Below are 23248 nucleotides of genomic sequence, written 5' to 3'. Positions count from 1 at the left end.
AGGAATTGCCGAACGAATTCCAGGAGGAATTCCAGAATTAGCCCCCAAAGGAATTTCAGGAAGATTCCCCGAAAGAATTCCAGGAATATTCCACAAAGGAATTCCAAGAAAAAATCCCGAAGGAATTTTAGAATTACACCGTGTCCAATAAGTTCTCATACAAAATCAAATTCAATTCTTTTCACATCTGTAATTAGGATTTTCAAAGTAAATTTATTTTTTGAAATGCCAACTAACATACACTAAATACAGCATATGTTTCGGAATTAACTGTCCTTTATCCTTCTCTGCTGATCGCTTATGTGTCGTAAGTCCATTTCAGCTGGCACGCACGCCAATTCATTGGTATTTCGTCGTATTTTAACGAGTAATGGTTTTAAGTTGAAACAAATTAGGTTCCTGTCCTCTCCATTGCTAGTAGCAACTATGACCAGAAGAGAAAAAATATGGGATTCTGTCTTGGTAAAGTACGAAGCCGTTTTATTTTGTACAAAATAAAACGTAAATTTAACAAAAATGTGAATTTACCTGTTTCAATGAGATTTGTTGTGTTAAAGAAGCATGGGTGCATCTTATCTGGTTGATTCACACCATTCTCACTTATAAAACATGCTTGTATTCCTATTGTGGTAAATTTTGTCCAAAATTTACGTTTTATGATGTTTATCTTTGATATAACGGTTATTTTAATGAAAATCAGCCCAAGTTGAGCTTACTTGCAAATTTCTAACCATATCATCACTAAAACTGTATTGTTTTAGCCTTAGTATATCCATTTGGTACATAACTTGATATACTAACTCAAAATTTATACTTATGGACTCTATTTCGCTACAGTAGAATGAAAAACTTTTCTGATATTTTTCTTGCGTGCCGGAGAAAACGGATTTCAGAAAACGGAAGCGTACTGCTAGGCTATAAAAACAAATAGAAAATAAAGCCATTCTAAACTGTATGCTTTATGTAATCAGTATTATGTGGCTTTTCAATACATGTTTTCATTTTGAAAATATGAATCACATATGTGAAATAAAATGATATTTTCTAAATTTGTATTTTGTATGAGAACTTATTGGACACGGTGTAATCATCGAAGGAGTTCCAAAAAAGAATCTCTGAGCAAACTCCAGGATGAATTCAAGAAGTAGTCGCTGTTGGAATTTCAGGAAGAATCCCCGAAGCAGTTTCAGGAGTATTCCTTCCTGGAATTTCTTCGTGGGTTCATCCCGAAACTTCTTCGGGGATTCCTCCTGGAATTTCTTCGAAGATTTCACCTGAAACTCTTTCAGGGATTCCTTTTGGACTTTCTTCGAGAATTCCTCATGGAATTCCTTCGGGGATTGCTTCTGGAATTCCTTTGAAGATTGATCTTGGAACTCTTGCGAGAATTACCCCTGTATGTCCTTTTATGTTTCTTGTTAGAAAATTTTCTTTGGAATTCCTTTGGTGATTTTTGCTGGAATGCTTTGAGATTCTTCCTGTTTTACTTTGAGGGTTCATTCCGGAATTTGCTCCTTCTGGGACTCCTTCGAGGATTACTCCAGGATTTTTTTCGGAGATTCCTCCTGGAATTCCAACAGCAACTACTTCTGGATTTTTTTCGGGTATTCATCCTGAAATTCCAGGATATCCTTCTGGAAATCATTCGGGAATCCCTTCTGAAATTCTGTGGATATTCCTACTAGAACTCGGTCAAGGATTCCTTCTGGACATCCTTCTGGGATTTCTCCTGGAATTCCTTTTAGGGTTCCTCCTGGAATAACATTGGGAATTCCTCCTGGAATTCCTGTGTATATTCCTCCTAGAATTCGTTCGGGGATTCCTTCTGAAATTCCTTTGGGAAATCCTGCTGAAATTCTTTGAGATTTTTCAGGTGGTTACTTCGAGGGTTCTTTCTGGAATTCCTTCGGATTGCTCCTGGAGTTACGTCGGGGATTGCATCTGTAATTTGCTTAGGGATTCTTTCTTGGATTTTTTTCGGGGATTCTTTCGGAGAACCGTCCTTCAGAAAATTACTGACACACACTGCAAATCTTTGGGGATTCCTGTTGGAATTCTTTCGGGGATGCCTCCTGAAAATTCTTCTGGGATTTCTATTGAAAATCCTTAGGTGATTTTTCTTGAAAATCCTTCGGGGATTCTTCCTGAAATTTTCTCTAAATTTCTAAAGAGATGTTTGAGGAATATTTGAAGAAACTCATTGATGAATCAATGGAGAAATTCCTGAGGGAATTCCTGGAGAAATTTGTGGACGAATCTCTGGAGAAATTTCTCGAGGAATTTCTAGAGGAGTCCCTGGAAGAGTTCCGAGAGAAATTTTCTTTAGAATTTTCTGGAGAAATCCGTGGAGGAACTCCTGGAAAAAATCATAGAGGATTGTCTGGAGGAATATCTCTCCAGGTACCTCTAGAGGTATTCCTGGAGGAATCCCTGGAATAATTCCTTCCTGAAGAAATTCCTGAAAAAAAACTAAAAAATCCTGAAGAAATGCATGGAAGGATCCCTGGAGGAATTTTTCGAGGATTTCCTGGAGTAATCCGTGGAGGAATCCCTGCAGAAATTCCTAGTATTTCAGGAGTAATTTGAGAAGGAATTTTTGGAGAAATGAATGGAGAGATATTTTGAGGAATTTCCGTAGAAATTCTTTGAGGTATTTTTGTAAAAATATTTTAGCTTTCCTGGAGGATTTTCTGGAGGGATACCTGAAGAATTGCTTGAGGAATTCCTGGAGAAACTACAAATGTTTAAGGCTTCCTGGAGGAACTCCTCGAGGAATTCCTGATGATCTTTTTTTAAAGAATTTTTGAAAAACTCACGTATGAGGAATTCCCGAAGAAACTCCTGGTGGAGTCCTCGAAGAATTCCAGCAGGAATTCCCGGAAAAGGATTTTCTGGAGAAATCCGTGGAGGAATTCCTGGAAGAATCCCTGACGGAAATATTGGAGGAATTCTGATAGAGATTCTTGAACAATTTTCTAAAGGAATTCCTGGAGGTATTTCTTGAGGATTCTATGGAGGTATCCCTGAAGGAATTCCTGGAAAAGTTTCGTGAGATCGTGCCTTAGTATTCCCGCAGGAATTCTTTGTTGGATTTCTGGAGAAATTTTTGAGACTTCCTGAATGAATTTGTGAAAGAATTCCGATAAAAATCTAAAAGAATTCCTGGAAGAATTTTTGGAGGATTTTTTGAGGAATTCTTGAAGAAACTTATCCCTGGAGGAATACCAGAAGATACTGCTTGAGAATTTCCTCGAGGATTTCCTGGAAGAGTTCCGTGAGAAATTTCTTTAGGATTTTCTGGAGGAATCCATGGAGCAATTTCAGGAAAAATCACTGGAGGAAACATTGGAGGAATTCTGGCAAACATTCCTAGAGGATTTTACCTCTTACCTTTAAATTTCAGGAGAAATCTGTGGAGGAATTCCTGAAGGTTTTTTGGAGGAATTCCTGGAGTATTTACTGGAGGAATTCTTGGAGGAATTATTTGAAGCATTTCTTGAGAAATATAAGAGGCTTCCTGGAAGAATTCCTGGAGGAATTGCTGGAGGGAGTTTTTGATGAATTTCTGAAGAAATTCATTATTGAATCCCTGGAGGATTTCCTGAAGAAATTTCTGGAAAAATCCTATAGAAATTCCTGAAGCAATCAGTGGAGGATTCCCTGGAGGATTTCCTTGCGGAAGTACTCTAAGAATTCTTGAAAAAAATCCTGGAAGAGTTCTGGAAGAAATTTCTGGAGAATTTTCCTGAAGGAATCCGTGGAGGAATTCTTGGAAGAAATCCTTGGAGGATTTTCTGAAGGCATTCCTGGAAGTATTTCTGGAGGAATCCCTGGAAGAATTTCAGGAAGAATCACTCGAGGCATTCCCAAAGGAATCTTTGGTAGATTTCCTGGGGGAATCAGTAGAGGAATACCTAAAGGAATCCCTGGAGGAACTCCTGAAATAAATTTTGAAAGAATGCCAGGTTTAATCACTGGAGGAATCTCTGGAGGATCCACAGAATAAATCCATGGAGGAATTCCTGGAGCAATTTCAAGAGAAATCCCTCTTGGATTTCCTGTAGGTTTTTCTGGAAATATTCCTGAAAAAAAAATATGCAGGAATTCCTAGAGGAATTTCTGGAAAAATATTTGTGGCTTCCTGGATGAAAGACTGGAGGAACTCCTCGAGGAATTTCTAAAAGAATTCCTGAAATGATTTTTGAAGAATTCCTAAAGATATTTATTGATGAATCCCTGGTGAAATTCCTGAAGAAATTTGTAGAGAAATTGGTAGAAAAATCAATGGAGGAATCCCTCGAGAAATTTCTCGAGGAATTCCTAGAGGATTTCCTGGAAGAGTTCCGGAGATTTTTTTTTAGAATTTTCTGTTGGAATCCGTGGAGGAATTCCTGGAAAAATTCTTAGATGATTATCTGGAGGAATACCTAGACGAATTTCTGGAGGAACTTCTGGAGAAACTCCTGGATAAATTCCTGAAAAAATCCTTAGAAAAGTCTGAAGAAATCTATAGAGGAAATTCTGGAGCACTTTCTTGAGGAATTCCTGGAGTAATTCCTGGAAGAGTTCCGGGAGAAATTTGTCTAGGAATTTCTGGAGAAATCCGTGGAGGAATTCCTGGAGGTATTGCAGGAAGAATTTCTGAACGACTTTTTGAAGGAACTGATGGAAATATTTTTGGAGATATATTTTGGGCATCCTGGATGAATTCCTGAAGGAGTGTCTGGAGGAGCACCTCAAAGAATTTCTTAATGATTTTTTTTTTTTTTGAGGCATTTCTGAGGAAACTTATGGATATATCCCTGGAGAAATTTCTGGAGGAATTCCCGGGAAACTTCCGTGAAAAATTCCTTTAGGATATTCTAGAGGAATCCGTGGAGGAATTTCTGAACGAATCACTGGAGGAAATAATGGAGGAATTCAGGCGATAATTACTAGAGAATTTTGTGGAGGAATTTGTGGAGAAATTTCTGGAGGAATCTATGGACGAATTCCTGAAGGAATTCCTGGAGGAAATCTTGGAAGCGTCTGTGCAGAAATTCTTGGAAGAGATCCTTTAGGATTCTCTGGGGGAATTCCTAGAGAATTTTCTGGAGGAATCCCTAGAGGAATTCCTGGAGGTATTTCTGGAGGCATTCCTGAAGGAATTCGTTGAGGAATTTACATAGGAATTGCTGGAGGAATTTTTGGAGAAATTTGATTTGTCTTGTTTCAGCCCTTGGCTGGATCGTCTCTATCCTAAAAATTGGAGAAATTCCTGGAGGAAATAATGGAGGAATTCCTGGAGGAATTGCAGGAAAAATTCCTGCAGGAGTTCTATGCTGGATTTCTGTGGAAATTTTTGAAGCTTCCTGGATGAACTTCTGGAGAAACTCCTCGAGAAATTTCTGAAAGAATTCCAGGAGGAATTTCTGGAGGAATTTTTGAGGATTTTTTGAAGAAATTCCTTGAGAATTTCCTCGGTTAATCCGTGGAGGAATTTCTCGAGGGATTCCAGGAGGATTTCCTGGAAGGGTTCCGTGAGAAATTGCATTAGATTTTTCAGAAGGTATCCGTGGAGCAATTCCTGGAAGAAACTCTGGAGGAAATATTGGAGGAATTCTGACAGACATTCCTAGAGGATTTTTCCTAGAAGAAATTTCAGGAGGAGTTTCTGGAGGTATTTCTGGAGATATTTCTGGGAAAATTCCTGGAGCATTTACTGGAGGAATTCCTGGGGGAATTATTTGAGAAATTTGTGGAGAAATATACGAGGCTTCCTGGAGAAATTTCTGGAGGAATGTCTGAACGAACTCCTCGAGAAATTTATGAAGGAATTCCTGAAGAAATTCGTTATTGAATCCCTGGAGGAATTTCTGAAGAAATTCCAGGAAAAATTCTGGAGGAATTCCTGGAAGAGTTCTGGGAGAAGTTTCTCTAGGATTTTCTGAAGGAATCCGTGAAGGAATTCCTGGAAGAAATACTTGGAGGCATCTTGGAGGAATTTCTAAAGGAATTTCTGGAAGAATTTCTGGGGGAGTTCTTGCAGGATTTCGTGCACGAATCTATCCAGGCATTCTGACTCAATGTATGGAGTCTTCTCTATCATCACTAATTGTTCAACATTAGAATTCTTTCACAACGACATTTTTTTTTGTATAGTTGATAATTTTCTCGATTTTTCCCATTGTTTGTGATACGTTTCTAAGAGTCGAGATTATTACTTCATATTGAGGTTTTGATTTGCCTCATCACCATCCGAAGCCTTCCCCAGAATCCCTATATGAAGTAATTGGCGATATTAGCACCACACCATGTTGAAACCTCTTCTTGGAAATTCATTTGCATGTAACACCATGATTCTATTTTGCACCATGATCATATGTTGCACCATGATTGTAGTGCCTCCCCCTCAGCAAGAACCCTGCGTACGCTAAAAACATATGCAAACATTTTTATTGACCTCGTACACTTCACTTTTTCAATCAGCATTATTTATGTTCACACAATCAACGATTACGCCATTAGTCAAGAACATGCGCATCATCATTTGATGCTGTATTTTAAAATTTCCAAAAAAAATCTTTCACTGAGTAAATTAAATCACACAAAGAGAAAGTTACGATCATGCTCCAGCAAAATTCCACTGCTTTACGTTTGCCGTAGAATTTCATTCAATTATCCCACCCGAGATGCCACCTTCCCGTGTGTTTTTTTTCGGTCTCCGCTTTGTGCGACAACCAACAAAACTGGTTTGACTTGCTCAGCCGTCCTGCTGCTGCTGGTCCGTTGCTTACTCACACATGCAAGCCCATGAAAACTGCTGTTGTTCACTTGAAAGAAAAATGGTTTTGATATAGAAAATTGCATTTTCCACTAATTATGTCTTCGACAAAAATCTTCCTCTTGAAATTGCCTATCTTTGGACGGGATTTAAAAACTGGAGTTTCATGTAAACTTTTCGAGATATTGCTGCGCAAAGTAGAAATTTGGCTGAAAAAAAGTCATCACAATTTTGTTCAAAAATGGTTTTCGAAAACTGATAACCATTTTCAACAAGTTAAAAAAATCCAGGTGATACCTTGATCATTCCTCTAACTGTCCACGGAGACCGTTTTCAAAAATAATGCTTCATTATTTTTTAAAAAATCATAGAGTAAAAAGTGAGGAAATGCTTCCAGTTTCACCTTAAGTTTACATATTAACATTTTTGAAAAAGTTTTATTTAAACCATGTTCAAAGTTTCTATAACTTATTATCTTTTGAATAAGACCTAGGGTTTTAAAATCGGACGCAAATTGGCGGAGATATGGGCCTAAAAAAATTACATGTTTTTGAGTGGGTGACCCCAAACTTTTCATCGGGAGTGTAGCTACGTTATTATTCCAACTCGATCATTAACGTTTGCCTCCAGTCGAAAATCGATGATCATCAATAACATTGAAAATTCATATCACTTTTTATTTTCAAACTAAAGTAGCCCCAAAAAATACCTTATTTATGGATTAGTATTACTCACCACTAAGAACATCTTGGTTATCTGTGGCCATCACCGTCATATTGCTAGAAAAAAAGAATATAAAAAAACTTTTACTTTAAATGGAAAATTCACCGATCCTGTTCGAAACCTATCACGAAACTGCAGCGACAGAGCAAAAGAAACCTACAAAAAGAGAAGCTCTGAAAATTCAATTAGTAACGTGGCAAAGTCTTCCGATGTAAACTTTAACATGGATGTGTTCAATCTAAGCAAATTGTTGCTTCAACTATGTACAGCATCGGACAATAAAACCGTTTTCCTGTGAAAACTAGTCAAACTTCGATGGACATATCTCAGTTATTTCTCATCCGGTTGATTTCATTTTTCTATGACAGAACGTCAGTGGTCAGTCTCACGTTCACTTCATAAGTGGATGGTCATTGGTTTGATCCCACACAGCAAAAAAAAAGCAAAATATTGTAATATCACATCATTTTTGCTGCACATCAGTCGCGTCGTAAAAGTTGTGTACAAATTACATCCTTTCCACGCAGCGAATTAGCCGCTGCAGCTTGAAAGTGGGTCTAGCATTCGCTAGAATCGGATCGATAGATGAATCATGTATAAATAAAATATTGGCATGGATTTGTACACGGATCCGTTGATTGTGAGGCATATCCCTTGCCTCTCGGCTTGTTGCGGGGGGGTGGGGGGGGGGGGGGGCTGAGAAGAAAAAGCGTTCCCGGTTTTGATAGCGGTCTGTATTAAGATGCTTCAACTGTAAATAGTGAATTCAAGGATTTCAAAGGTAAGTACAATGCACGTATAAAAAACAATCTTCGACTCACAATTCGGTGGCCTTTGCACCTTGCTCACCCTACGGCACAATTCTACCCTCTGTACGATGCAGGATCTAAATGTGGCTCATGTTGTATAATATGATATTATAACTAATTCACTATATCTTACTTTCTTTTTCAGGAATACAGGAATACGGACTTCGAGACGGACAGGCTACTGACCAGGAGCAGGAATCATAATTATTTATTTATTCATTTACCATTCACATCAACAGGCTTGTGTATGCCCCAATTATGTGTACTTAAAACGAAGGTACAAAAGTATTGAACAACCTCGAGAACTTTCCGTAACGAAACACTAAAATACAATGCAACCATAAATTCCACTAACTACAAATTTATCGTTCAAATACAGACAACATGTATCACTTCTTATTTGTAACTAAAGAGTGCAGTGTAACAGTTAACATAACAAAGCATATTGGAAAAACATTATCTATATATATAAAAATGAGTTTGAAGTCCCTTTGAGGCAACAAAACTCACGAACGGATGAACCGATTCGCATGACCCTTTTTTTTTTTTTTTTCCTTCTAAACCATAGGGGGATAATCTGCTCAACAGACACCCTAACAGAAGGTTAGGGTAGTGTAGGTCTGACAGGCCGTCTTCTACAACAAAAGTAAAATCCAGGACTACTCTCTCCTCGTACCCACTAAACCATTCCTATGGTCGCCAAACCCTACGTCTCTCCGGAACCACCAAGAAGGTATTGCTTCAGAGAGGGGCTAGTGCACATCGCACCCACAAGGTTAGCTGCGTAGCCTGCAGCAACGAACATCGATGACTCGCTTTGGAGAGTCCATCACGGTAGCATGCTGGCGCTTAGCCAGTTTCCCGAGTGGTCCTCGCCACTCCCTTTGTCCTCGGAAGGCGGGCAGGGTCAACCCCGCCCGCACCCTACTGCTGAGCGGACATCAAGAACTGATGCCCACGTGCAACCCGATCTGACCTGCCCGCAAGGAAGGGTATCACTACCCTTCAGGCCCTATCAGATGCACCCGTAGGTTGCAGACAGCAGGATCTCACCTACCCCGACCCTTGCCGGGGACCCCTTTCCAACCGCGGGCTCGGATCCAACCCAGTAGACCGACGCCACGACAGCACCGCTACCGGGACTTCCTCTCCGCGGCCACTTAATCGTTGTAAGGGTCGATCTCGACCGCAGGGCACCGGTATGACCTACGAAGCCGACTCCGAACCCCTGGACCACCTCTTGTACTGCATCTGGACTAGCCATTCTCCGAGTCCACGCGCCACCTCCTCTGTAGCTCCCAGACGATGTGGGTAATAGCCGTTGAAACGGCGTTCCAGCCAAACTCATCCCTACACATCCTCTGGACCAAGTTGTCCGGAGTTGTGTCCTCCCCGCATGTGGCAAGCATGCGGTCACGCATTGTGCGAAAACGCGGGCACACGAACAAAACGTGTTCCGCCGTTTCCTCTAAACCATTGCACACTGGGCATTCGGGAGAATCCGCATGCCCGAAACGGTGTAGATACTGTCGGAAGCAACCATGACCTGTAAGGACCTGTGTCAGGTGGAATGTGACTTCCCCATGGCGCCTATTAATCCAACTATCTACCCTCGGTATCAACCTATAGGTCCACCTTCCTTTGGTGGAACTGTCCCACGCGCGCTGCCATTTGACCATAGAGGCCATCCTGACAGTCCTGCGTATGCCTCTTGTGCCGCGCATTTCGAAGCACTCCATGTCCTCACTGATAAGAATGCTGATAGGCACCATACCAGTAATGACGCAGAGAGCGTCGTGTGACACGGTACGGTACGCGCTCGCAACCCTCAGGCACATAAGCCTGTAAGTACTTTCCAGCTTCCGTCGGTAGCATTTAGTACTTAGCGCGGTGCCCCACGCCGGGCCGCCATACCTAAGTATGGATGTAGCAACACTAGCCAGAAGCTTGCTCTTACTGGCGTACACCGCAGAGCTATTGGACATCATCCGGGACAGTGCCGCAATAGCTGTGGAGGCTCTTTTACAGGCATAATCGACGTGGCTACCGAAGGTAAGCTTATCGTCGATCATCACGCCCAAGTGTTTGACGGAGCGCTTTGACAGGATAGTACAGTCTCCTACACTGATCTCCGTCTGCTGCTCCGACTTCAGGTTGTTAACAACCGTCACCTCTGTCTTGTGGTGAGCCAGCTCCAGTTTCCTGGACCGCATCCACGCCTCCACAACCTTGATCGAGTGGTTGGTAGTCAACTTTACCTCCTCGATCGTTTCACCGTAGACTTCGAGCGTAATGTCGTCGGCAAATCCGACAATCACCACTCCCACTGGATACTCTAACCTCAACACCTCGTCGTACATGACATTCCATAACACCGGACCCAGGATGGAACCTTGCGGGACTCCTGAGGTTATGTGAAAGCACTTCCGACCCACCTCCGTGTCGCATGACCCTTGCACGGTTCGATTCGTATTCATGGTGGCTGTGTTTATAAGTAGAAAAAGTTATGAAAATCAAATTAGAAGAAGAGAAATTGTAAAATTACTGAAATTCTTATGAGCGGGGAAGAAATTCGAAGCGATTGCAATAAAACCAATCTAGAGTGCGGTGCCAAAATTAGCGCACAGCAGTTGTCAAACAATCACAACCAAAATGGCAGTACAACGTCTGCCGGGACAGCTAGTAACAAAATAAAAAACATTTTAATCCTTCATGAAATCACATAATTTACAATATAGAAACAAATTACAAAATGTCGGGTTACCATGGGCATCCAACTTTTTTAAACTCTCGAAATCTAATGTTTTTAGGCCAAGTAGATGACATCATTGCGGCAGACTTCCATTTACGATTTAATACTACTTTGAAAGAGACATAGTCATAGTCAAGTGCACCGCAATCAACCCATCGTGGAACTAGTTTTCTAACGTAGATGCGCTCATTATCAAAGGTACCCAAGCAGCGAGAAACCATGAGGTGCACTTCTTCCTCCGAAACGCTTCCATCGATGTTAGTCAGCAACAAGTCGAAGTTCTCGTCCACGCAAATCGAATCGGGTAACCGACTCGCAGTATCGGATGCGTTTCACTTGTTCCTTCTTCCTTCTGTCGCGGTGAATTCGGTGTTGAGTGTCGTATCCAGGATGTCGTTTCTGAGTGATTATTCTCATGCGACGTGATCACCGACAAAATAGATGCAACTTTAGCTTTCAGTTCATCTACGACACGTTGTAGTACGCACGTTGGCTCCGGAACGGTAGCGGCGATCGGTTCTTTTATTTTCTCACAATGTTTTTTCCTCCACTGTACGAATCGGCGCCATTGGTGGAATCGCTGACCTCGCCCTACGAATCTTACACAGCGCGCAGTCCCGGTTTATTTTCTTGACGACTGACCGAAGTCTAGGGATATTATAGAGCTGGCCAGCGCTTGAAAATTGAAGCGTTTTACCTCAGACGAATCAAAATTTGCTCTCCTTTGACCGGCGCTTTTCAACCCAAAGCGATAGCAATGCCTTCATTGGCTAACATGCTTCAGAAGCAAGTGGGAGCGGTAGCAATAAAAAATATGAGTGAGAGTGAGGAACGACGATTCAGCGCCGTGCGGCTCTCTGAATCTCTCTCTTCGCCGGTGTATACGGCAATGAATATACTTGATTTTTATCTCGTTATTACAGTGCAAACGACATAAACTCGAATTAAATCGATAATAATAATCAAATTCATAATTCTCTTATGGATAAATTGATTATTTTTACAAGTTTTGAGCGAAAAATAAATCCACTGAATCGTTTACGCATCTTCAGCCTCATCGCAGCAAGCGAGAAATAATGGTTTCCATCAGTATGCTTCACCAGCCAACCGACCGATGAGGAATAGTGGTCGCGGATGCTTTCGGTTTCTCTTTGCTCTCTGTGCGTGTTCGTTCGTAGTGATGGTTGGCGCTGATGACTGATCGTACCATTCATGTTCACTCAATTTCAAGCACTGGAGCTGGCGAATCTCATTCACCGTTTCAGAATTTCCGCGCTGACAACGTTGATGGAAACCCAACACCAGCAGCTCCGTAACACGATGTTTCTTATAGGAATGATAATAGGGTGGCGAAGGTACTCCTTCCACAGACCCGATTCGACCACGCTCGCGCAGCAAGCCGCCGACGTCTAGCATCGGCATCAGCTGGAAATTTGCCAGCAGGCACTGGATCGTTCAAACGGCCATTCGTTCTCTGGAAGTCGCAGAAAGTCGGGTCCTCGAAACCATTTGCTGTTGCGACCACGCTCGCGCAGCAAGCCGCCGACGTCTAGCATCGGCATCAGCTGGAAATTTGCCAGCAGGCACTGGATCGTTCAAACGGCCATTCGTTCTCTGGAAGTCGCAGAAAGTCGGGTCCTCGAAACCATTTGCTGTTGCGGTCGAAGTATGGACTACTACCCCACTTTGTAGCTTCATTCGCTGGATTGGCCTTCGCCAATCACTCAAAGTTGCGTGTTCCAGTATCTCTCCTAATCTGAATGAAACGAACTGCCGATAATTCCTAGGGTCGGATTTAATCCAGGCCAGTGCCGTTCTGGAATATGTCCAGAATATCATCTTGCATACGGGAATGTTGTGCTCGGCTTTGACAAACTTCGACCATCGTACACCCAAAACACAACCCTGCAGCTCGAGTCTAGGAATTGACCAGGGCTTCAGCGGTGCGACCTTTGATTTAGCGGCGATTAGGCAGCACTGTGACTCATCACCTATTTCCAGCGTGCGTAAATAAATCGCGCAAGAATCGACAAAAACGTGGAGCTCCGAGTTGCGGTAGGTGTCCTGACTGGCGTTACGGAAGTAGCACCGTAGAATACGTATTTCTGCGATGTAGCCTAGCATCTGCACCCACCTGTGCCACTCGTCACAAGTCCTGGATAAGAACCTTCCCGTGGACGATGAATGGCGAGAGTAACCCTAAAGGGTCAACCAGGGTCATCACGCATCGCAAAACTTGCCTCTTCGTCAGTTTCGTGGTTGTTCGGATGAGTGTTTGGACTTCCTCACTCATCTGAGTAGAGAAACTCAGCTCGTCGCTTGACGGACTCCACAGTATTCCGAGGACCCTTTCAGTTTTCGTACTGTCCATCAAACTTATCTGCTTATCCGATTCAAGCTGTTCCTCACCCAGCATTTGAAGCACCACGTTACTGTTGGACCGCCAGTTGTGCAACTTGAAGCCGCCGTTGCCATGCACGATTCGTACATATCGTGCCACCTTTGCTGCCTCTTCCCACGAGGTAAAACTGGCTAATTAGTCATCGACGTAACGGTCGTCGACAATCGCTTTGGCTGCCTCCGGATATAGTTCACTGTGTAGTTCCGCGTTACGGTTTTTCACAAATTGAGCCGATACTGGGGAGCAAGTGCTCCCAAATGTGGCTACATCTATAACGTAGACCGTTGGCTTCTCGATCGGCTTGTCGCGCCATAGAAAACGCTAAGAGTCTCTGTCCTCTTTTCGGATGCGGATATGGTGGAACATCTCTTGGATATCCGAGGTAACGGCCATTCCATATAACCAAAATCGGAAGAGGATGGCCGGGAGAGATGTAAGTTGATCCGGACCTTTGAGGAGCTCACTGTTCAATGATACTCCGTTGACTTTAGCTGCTGCGTCCCAAATGACTCGGACTTTCCCTGGTTTTTTAGGGTTCATCACTGCTCCGACTGGGAGGTACCAAACTCTCCTCGGATCCGCTGCTTCCATCTCCGCGATTGTGGTCTTGTGAGCATAGCCTTTCTTTTCATACTCGACGATTTGCCGGTGCAGATTTTCTTTCAGCACTGGGTCACGTTTCATCCGACGTTTCAGACACTCCAGTCGTCGAACTGCCATGTAGTAACTGTCAGGGAGTTCTACCTGATCTTCTCGCCAAATCAGCCCGGTCTCGAACCGGTTCCCCACTCGCTGGGTCGTAGCTTCCATGATGGCTAGCGCTCGCTCATCTTCCTTCGCAAGGGACGGTTCAACTAGCCTGGAACCCGTTTCTTCGACAGCGTAGAACTGCTTCACAGCTTCGTGGAGTTTCTCGTCGCAGGAACACCCGCACACATGGAAGCTGTAGAATTCTTGCTTACAGCTGCCTTGAGAACCGTAGACACACCACCCCAGTCTGGTTTTCACTGCAACTGGAGCTGATGCATCACCTTCCCGAACTTTCAGTGGTACTGCTAGTCGCAAATTGTCCACCCCTATCAGAATTATGGGCACCGCGTTTTGATTACTAGCAATCGGGAGCCCCTTCAGGTGTCTGTGACGTTCAGCACCTTCATCTACTTCGAAGCTTTGACCGGGCAGTCCAAGGTTGTTCACGGTTCTTGTGTTAAGCAGCTTGTAGCGTTTCTCCTGACCAAGCCCTGTAATCTCGATCGTGATTTGCTGTGAGCTTTTCTCAACTCGCGAGGTGTTACCGGTCCACCGGAGGCACAATGGTAGTGGTGCACCTTTGACACCTAGTGAAGCCACCAGGTCACTCTCCACCAAGGTCATATCCGAAGCTTCGTCGAGGAAGGCAAACGTGTCGACGGAACTGTTCGTACCGTGGAGTGTCACCGGAATGATTTGAAATAGCGTTCCGGAAGTTGGGTGGCGATGGGTGTGATTTTCTGCCACCTGAACCACGGCATCCAAAGACCGTTGGAGGAATGCAGGAGCGGATGGTGGCGAAACTGACAGCCATCGATGTCGCACGTTTTCCGTCCTCGGCACCCACGTCTTCCAAGGTTGAATAAACAATTCTGACATAGACTGAGTGCGCGTACTTGCTTCCAGCGTATCGACGTGTAGCTGCCTGAATGCATGACAATCGCGGACTCGGTGGCCTCCTCTTTTGCAGTAAGCACAGTTGAACTGCTTCGACTCGTCCTTCGGTTCGTAGGATGATTTCGCCGTGTCCTCCGATAACTCCTTTGCGTGAGAGTTGACAAATCCCTTATTCTTCGGCCGGTCGCGGGCACCGCTGTGTTTCTCGTCTGGTTCGAACGTCACCACACTCGTTGCATCCTGCACCACATCCGCCATACAATCGCCGAAGGTCCTGAGGTCCACCTGTTGGAATCCCCGTTTGCATCCTGCCCACATCATCCGTTGGTCTGCGGTTCCTAAAGCAGCGAAGGGTTTGACAGATGAGCACTTCGTTGGCGGCCTCAATGTGATCGCACAACGCTTGCACTGCCATTCCAAAGTCAATCAGCCCTTCCAGCTTGTCTGATCTTGGAGCTGGAATTTCTCGCACCTTCCGTAACAGCGCGTTGATCAACAGCTCCGGTCTTCCGAACCGCATTCGGAGGGTCTCGATCACCTGTGAAACAGCTGCTGGTTGAACCAATCGGCTGCGTACTGTTTCGAGCGCAGGCCCCGATAGGCAGCGTTGTAGACGGCGCATGTTCTTCCCATCCGAAAACCCACAAGCTTCGGTTGTGTAGCGGTAGCTGGAGATAAAAATCGGCCATTCAGCGGGATCGCCGGAAAATCTTGGTAGTTCCTTAGCCAGAGACTGTCTTGCTGCTAGCTGCTGCTGTGTTGGACGCACTAGCTCGTGGTTTTGAATCACTTGGTTGTGGTTGTGTAGAACACTTTCTGATTGACGAGGGGTCTGAGACAATTCAACCGAGTGCAAGGGATGGTTTCGCGATTGCAGACTGGTTGAATTTAGTTCGCGTACGAAATTGTACGAATTGTCGTTACGAGAGAGCGCGAGGGAATCTCGCAGCTGCTCTCGGGGATAGATTGGAGGAATATACGTTTCTTCCGGGCACGCGTTGGTTCGCAGCTGCTCTCGTGAAGTTGAAATATTGATCGTGGGGCAATAGTTTATGTCATATTGGTTTGTACTTTCTGAAAGTTTATTCAAGGCTTGACGCTTACTTGTGTTTTCCGTCGGACGTATCTAAAGGTTTGGTTGACTTACCGAGGAGGGACCCTTTTGGCTTACCGGCACCTTCAGTGGCCAGACATGATCCAAACGGAAGGCTCCACCAACTGCTCCGGGTTCGTCCAGCAATGTCCGACTCGCTTTCGGTATGGTTCCAGTAGGATTCAACACTGTAGACGTTCCTACCGCCGGATTTGGCTGAGCTCGTTCCATTCGTTGAATCGGTACGGTGGGTTGCCATTGGCCTTTTCTTGAGTTTTTTCATGGCTACTCGAGTATCTTTCTTGCGCTGCAGAGATTCTACAGTACCTGGTTCGAGCACCGAAAGAGGAATAGAAACCACAACCGGTGCGGTTGTCCTCGGTGTCTCAGTCGATGGCAACGACCGACGAGGTTTCGGTACTAGAGGAGCGCCAGGAGGGGGTGGCGTTTTGAGTCGCTTGTTGGACGACGGCGAAGTTGCCGCATTGGTCTCTTCGCATGGAAAACCATCACCGCGATTGCCCTTCGCATCGGCTCCGTCTAGCACCCTGTCGATAAGCTGTTGCTGCTCATCCAAATGACGGCGCTGTAGCTCAATCAATTGTTAGTTCGGCCAACCACGTGATCGAGACCTTGTTGGGGCGTTCAGTCAGCGCTGCCAGGTGACAAATACAAAATGTTAAAACGAAAACATTTCTCCGGCATTAGAGCAAGAACGTTACATCACCGCGTCAACCAGCAACAAGCAGTAAGCATTCTCTCTGCTTGCATCGCTTATTTCTGGTTAACCGGCGTCAGTCTATAAACATGACCATGAAATTCACATCTGATGTAATCCACTAATTGTGTGGAGCATCATGGGGAAATAAAGGGTTCTTTCTTAGATCAATGGTGATCATTGATCTTTTTGAACTATTCAATACGGGGAGGGGAATGCTTCCTTCGGTCGGCAGGACCGCTACATAAACATACGATTTTACATAGGATTTCCGGTCTTACATGGCAATTTAAGCAGCAACAGCCCAGCATTTCTTCATCGGCACTAAACCATCACCTTCAAACGTGTAAACCTTGTTCGTCTTGATCGGGCAACTCCCAACGGCCCGGGCTTAGGTTTTTTTCCCATCAAGAAAAAGCCGGGGATTCATCACAGCTATCGGAGGAATGGACTCAGACGATAGAATGAGAATAGACACGAACTTGGATAAGCTTCGGAAAAACGAAGAATCCATTGAATTGAACCTTGATCACCAAACCGCAACAATAGACGCGATGTATAAATTCGTGGATGGGTCAATGGTGCATCTAGATGGGAAATTAAAAGGGATATTAGAGAACTTCGACGAAATACAAAAATAGGTACGAGACGATCTAAATTTTACGAGTACGGTGAAAAATACAGTAGAATTAGAAACAGAACTCATTGAAATGGTATTTAAAATTCAATCCCTATTAAACAATTTAAATAAACAGCAAAATATAATTTTTCAAATCCTCTTGCGCAAGGACAACAATATGGCATGGTACGTTCAGCTATTCGAACCAGCAATATTGTTACGAACCTTAGAGGAAGCACAAAACCTTGAATTCCCGAAGAAGCCGAATAACGGTCTAGTACCGGAAATTCTAAGGCTAGCGGATGTTTCGTTTGTAACGGAAAACAATCAGATGCTAGTAATGGACCTTAGGTTACCTCTGGTGACAAAAAGGAAGTTCCAGGCGTTGAAAGGAGATTTTATTCCGCAAATCAACGGAACAATTGCAATGTCCATAAATCTAGAAAAGAATATAATTATTGAAGAAAAAAACGAGCTCGTGGGGATTTGTCTTATCATATACCGAGTTCCAGGAGTGTGAAAAATTTTTGTCTTACAGAATTTGCAACAAGAAGGCGAAAGAAATTAATTTGTCGTCAGAAAATGAATGCGTTTTGAATTTAATGTTTAGGAATTCAACGGAAATCTGCCGAATAAAATTATTGAAAATAAACCACGACGCCTGGTTCGAAACAGGGCAATCGAATGTTTGGGAATATGCTACTCCAAACGAGTTAAAGGTAGATATATTTCATGGAGACAACCACACCAGTCCAACCATCAGGGGAACAGGCCAAATGAGGTTAAGCCCTGGTATGGTAATTAAAACAAGACATATTAAAATTGAGTATGTAGATACGAAGATATCAGAAAACGTAGATCGCGCCACTTGGGTGGTAGTTCTATATTCGTCTGTTTGCCTCTATAACTCAGTCAATTTGGAACCAATTGACTTGAAATGTTGTACTCGGGTAGATACTATACCTATCTCACCACATTCCAAAAGTTGTGCCAATTGGTTCAAATTTGACTGAGTTATAGTAGAAAACAGACGAATATAGAACCACTGCCCAAGTGGCGCGATTCCCTATCTATAAGAAGGAAATCAAACTATGCATTATGAATTTTACGTGGGATGAACATAGCACGAAATTAATCCCAGCGTTAAGTGAAAACATTTCAAAAATTTCTTTTTACGATCGTAAGAAACTTTTTGACCTAGGAGTCGATGTAGATGTTCTCAAAATTGAGAAACCTTTTCTGGAAAACTTAATTTACTCACCCCTTTCTTCGGGGCGGACAATTACAACCGTAGGAACAGGCGCATTGATAATTTTAGTGTATTTAATTGTTCTTTTTATCTGCTGCTTTAAAGGACGAATATCGTGTTCGAATCAGAGCGGATATAACTCTACTGGTCCAATCAAACAGAGACCAAGTTGTCCCCCTCCCAAAAGCCCACATTAAGAAGTAAAGATATAGTTCATTTAGGGGTAATCACCCCACGGGAAACGGTCCATCACGATGAGCTAATAGGGAAAATGACGGATATTTTGTCGAATCCAGAGTTGAAGACTCATGGAACAATTATGTCACGGAGAGAAGGTAGCCGAAGCCTACCGATAATAGAAGAAATAGAGAGTGACTACATGATACCAAACACATTACCTATTACAGAAAGAGCGATTGATATGAATCATATCAGTGCAAATATAAACGAAAATCATATTCATCAGATTTTTTTTTTTTAAAGACACGGACACGTTTAATGCTTCCAGTGAGCTATTCGCTCTTTGAAGGAAGCACGACACTAGACAACGGACTAGCAAGATTCTATCACCGCTCAGGATAAAATGGTAAATTAAATGAAGCATCGAACATTAATGAAAAATGAGAGTAATTTCATACCCTCAATAAATACAGAATGAAAATTAAAAGTGAAATGGAGAGGAATTTCATACCTTCTATAATTATAAAATGAAAATTTAATTGAAATGAGAGGAATTGCATACCCTCTATAAAAATAAGTGAACATTAATCAAAAACGAGAGGAATAGAATACCCTCTGTAAATACAAAATGAAACATTAAAGGGAAGTGTGAGGAATTACATAATAAAATAAAAAAATATATATATATTAATAAACTATGAGCCTACAGCTCATTTATAACAATTGTGGTGATCTATATTATGAATGATACCATGTGGTATATGTGTTGAACTAGTGTGGGTGGCTGCACTAGCGAACGAACGATCCAACCACGAATAGCCGGCACCACTCGTCATTCTATCGTGCAGGCCTGACTAGATCGGACGACATCACACGTGGCGACGAGATAAATCGGAGAAACGCGTTGAATTCTTTTCAAAGTGAATTAAGTGTTAAAGTTTGTGTTAACAGCAGGTAACACTGGTCGACAGTAGATCACGCACTTTGACCACTTGATCCATTTCCGAAGGATTTTGGCCCGCTGATTCCGAATCTGACTTCGGAATTGCTGTAACACGTACAGTTTTTGAGAAAAATAGGGTTTTATTCACAAAATTTCATATTTTTATAGAAAACAAAATGTTGTCTTAATATTTATAATTTTTTTATCTGCTCATCATAACCAGTATTTAAATTCAATAGATTTTGATTCACTAATTTAGAATCTGACCTAATAATTTTTGTAAAACGTATTTTTTTTGAGAAAAATGGGGTTTTATTTGCAAAATTTCATATTTTTAAGGAAAATATACTATTGTCTTTTTAATTTAAATTTTTTATCTCCTCATTTTAGCCTACATTTATATTTATTAGATTTTCATCCACCGATTTGGTAACTAACCTAAAAATCTCTGTAACACGTGCAGTTTTTGAGAAAAATGGGGTTTTATTCACAAAATTTCATATTTTCAAAGAAAATAAAATATTGTCTTTATAATTTTGAAGTTTTTATCTACTCATCTTAATTCATATTTTATATTTAAAAGATTCTATTTCACTTATTCGTATTCTCACCTATGAATTTCTGTAACACGTAAAATTTATGAGAAAAATATTTTATTCACAAAATTTCATATTTTCATGGAAAAACTATTGTCTTTATGATTTTATTATTTTTTATCTACTCATCTTAACAAATATTTATGTTTAATGGATTCACATATACTGATTCGAAATCTGACACAAGAATTTCTGTAACACGTACAATTTTTAAGAAAAATTATTGTTGGCGTAAGTAAAAGGAAAACACAGTCTGGGTAGTTGCCAAACTGGGCAACTTCAAAGTTGCAAATATATTTCGATTAATTCAATAGCATATACAAAAAAAAAGATCTACTTGCATTTCTGGGTAACAACCTAATTAACCTGCGCTACAATGGGGTTTTATTTTTTCTCAAAAAATTCACGGGTTACGAAAATTCTTAGGTCAGTTTCCGAATCATTGGATCAAAATCTATTAAATATTGTTTAAGATGAGGAGATAAAATTTTAAAGACAATATTTTCTTTTCTCTAAAAAATATGAAATTTTGTGTTTTTTCTAAAAAGCTGTACGTGTTACAGAAATTCTTAGGTCAGTATATGAAAATCTATTAAATACAAATATTGGTTAAGATGCACAGATAAAAATATGAAAATTATGAAGACAACAGTTTATTTTCTATGAGAATGATTTTTTTTGTATAATTCCATTTTTCTCTAAAATTTTACGTGTTACAGAAATTCTTAGGTCAGATTCTGAATCAGAATATAAAAATCTATTAAATACAAATATTGGTTAAGATGAGCAGATAAAAATATTAAACTTATAAAGACATATGAAAATATGAAATTTTTTGAATAATCCCTACTAAAATTTTACCTGTTACGGAAATTCTTAGGCCAAATTTTGAATCAGTAGATCAAAATCTTTTTAATAAATAAATTGATTATGATGAGCAGGTGGAAAATTGAAAATTATAAAAACAATATTTTATTTTATATGAAAATATGAAATTTGTGAATAAAACCCTATTATTCTCAAAAATTGTACGTGTTACAGAAATTCTTAGGTCAGATTCCGAATCAGTATATGAAAATCTATTAAAACAAATATTGGTTAAGATGAGCAGATAGAAAAAAAATTAAAATATAAAGACAGTAGTTTATTTTCTATGAAAAAAATAAAATTATAAAGACAGTAGTTTATGTTATATGAAAATATGAAATTTTGTATTTAAAATTCTATTTTTCTCAAAAATTTTACGTGTTACAGAAATTTTTAGGTCAGATTGCAAATCGTAATATGAAAATTTATTTAATATAAATATTGGAAAACATGGGCATATAAAATAATAAAATTATAAATACAATAGTCTATTTTCTATGAAAATATGGAATTTGTGAATAAAACCCAATTTTTCTCAGAAAAAAAAAATACGTGTTACTTAAATTATTAGGTCAGATTCTGACTCAATGGATCAAAATCTATTGAATATGAATATTGGTTATAATGAGCAGATAAAAAATTTGAAATTTTAAAGACAATATTAAGTTTTCTCTGAAAATATGAAATTTTGTGAATAATACCCTACTTTCTTAAAAATTTTACGTGTTACAGAAACTCTTAGGCCAGTTTTTGAATCAGTGGATCAAAATCTATTGAATAAAAATATTGGTTATGATGAGCAGATGGAAAATTGAAAAATATAAAAACAATATTTTATTTTATGTGAAAAACTGAAATTTGTGAATAAAACCCTATATTTCTAAAAAAAAATACGTGTTACAGAAATTCATAGGTCAAATTCCGAATCAGTATATGAAAATCTATTGAATATAAATATTGGTGAAGATGGGCAGATAAAAAAAATAAAATTATAAATACAATAGTCTATTTTCTATGAAAATATGGAATTTGCCAATAAAACCTAATTTTTCTCAAAAAATTTACGTATTACTAAAATTATTAGGTCAGATTCAGACTCAGTGGATCAAAATCTATTGAATATGAATATTGGTTATAATGAGCAGATGAAAAATTTAAAATTTTAAAGACAATATTAAATTTTCTTTGAAAATATGAAAATTTGTGAATAAAACCCAATTTTTCTCAAAAACTGTACGTGTTACAGGAATTCTGAAGTCAGATTCGGATTCAGCGGGCCAAATTCCATTAGAAATGCAACAAATGGTCAAAGTGCGTGAAAAAAGTTTCAATTTTGTCGACTAGTGTAATGAATTGAAAATTAAATCCGCGATGAGAAATATCATTCAAAATTAGAAAACACATCGCGCCGTAGTCTGCCATTGATAAATTTGAAACGTGACGCGAGTGAAAGGGTGCTCTACAAATGAAAAATGTGCAACCCACGCCGATGGGGGCGAAAAAAAATTTTGGATGGTGAACAGTGAAATTATGGGAAGGTTAATGTGATCCAGGGATGCCATATATACAGATTTATCTGTATTATACAGATTTTTGAACATCTATACAGATTGCTTTTATATGGAATACAGATTTCTCATTTGTATAGGATACAGATTCTCCACCCAAATTTTGTATGGGATACAGATTTTTGAGCGAGTGATACAGAAATTCATCTGGCATCGCTGATGTGATCACAGAAATTGGTGGAGGAAACTAGTGATGAATGAAAGAGGAAGTATGCCCTGGCAGAAAAGTGCACGGTGATGGGGATGAAAATTTTGAGAATGTGCATACGACGCGCGGCAGCCATTTTTTTCACCATGCTGGGGGGACGCGCCCGCGGATG

General features: G+C 40.8%; 1 protein-coding gene across 4 annotated transcripts in view; it reads right to left on the bottom strand.

Moving 5' to 3' along the window:
• LOC109406001 (inactivation-no-after-potential D protein) overlaps positions 1-23248 on the bottom strand; it is a 1280913-nt gene that overhangs the window by 1198967 nt on the left and 58698 nt on the right. For all 4 annotated transcript variants that reach the window (XM_062851786.1, XM_062851784.1, XM_062851787.1 and 1 more), the window contains exon 3: positions 7499-7542. In XM_062851786.1, coding sequence (XP_062707770.1) covers positions 7499-7542 — 44 coding nt within the window. The remainder of the gene's footprint in view (positions 1-7498; positions 7543-23248) is intronic.

Source organism: Aedes albopictus, chromosome 2 (genome assembly GCF_035046485.1).
Source record: "Aedes albopictus strain Foshan chromosome 2, AalbF5, whole genome shotgun sequence".
In the NCBI taxonomy this organism is placed as follows: domain Eukaryota; kingdom Metazoa; phylum Arthropoda; class Insecta; order Diptera; family Culicidae; genus Aedes; species Aedes albopictus.
Note: the sequence above shows the minus strand (reverse complement) of the source record. Positions and strands in the feature narration are given on the sequence as shown.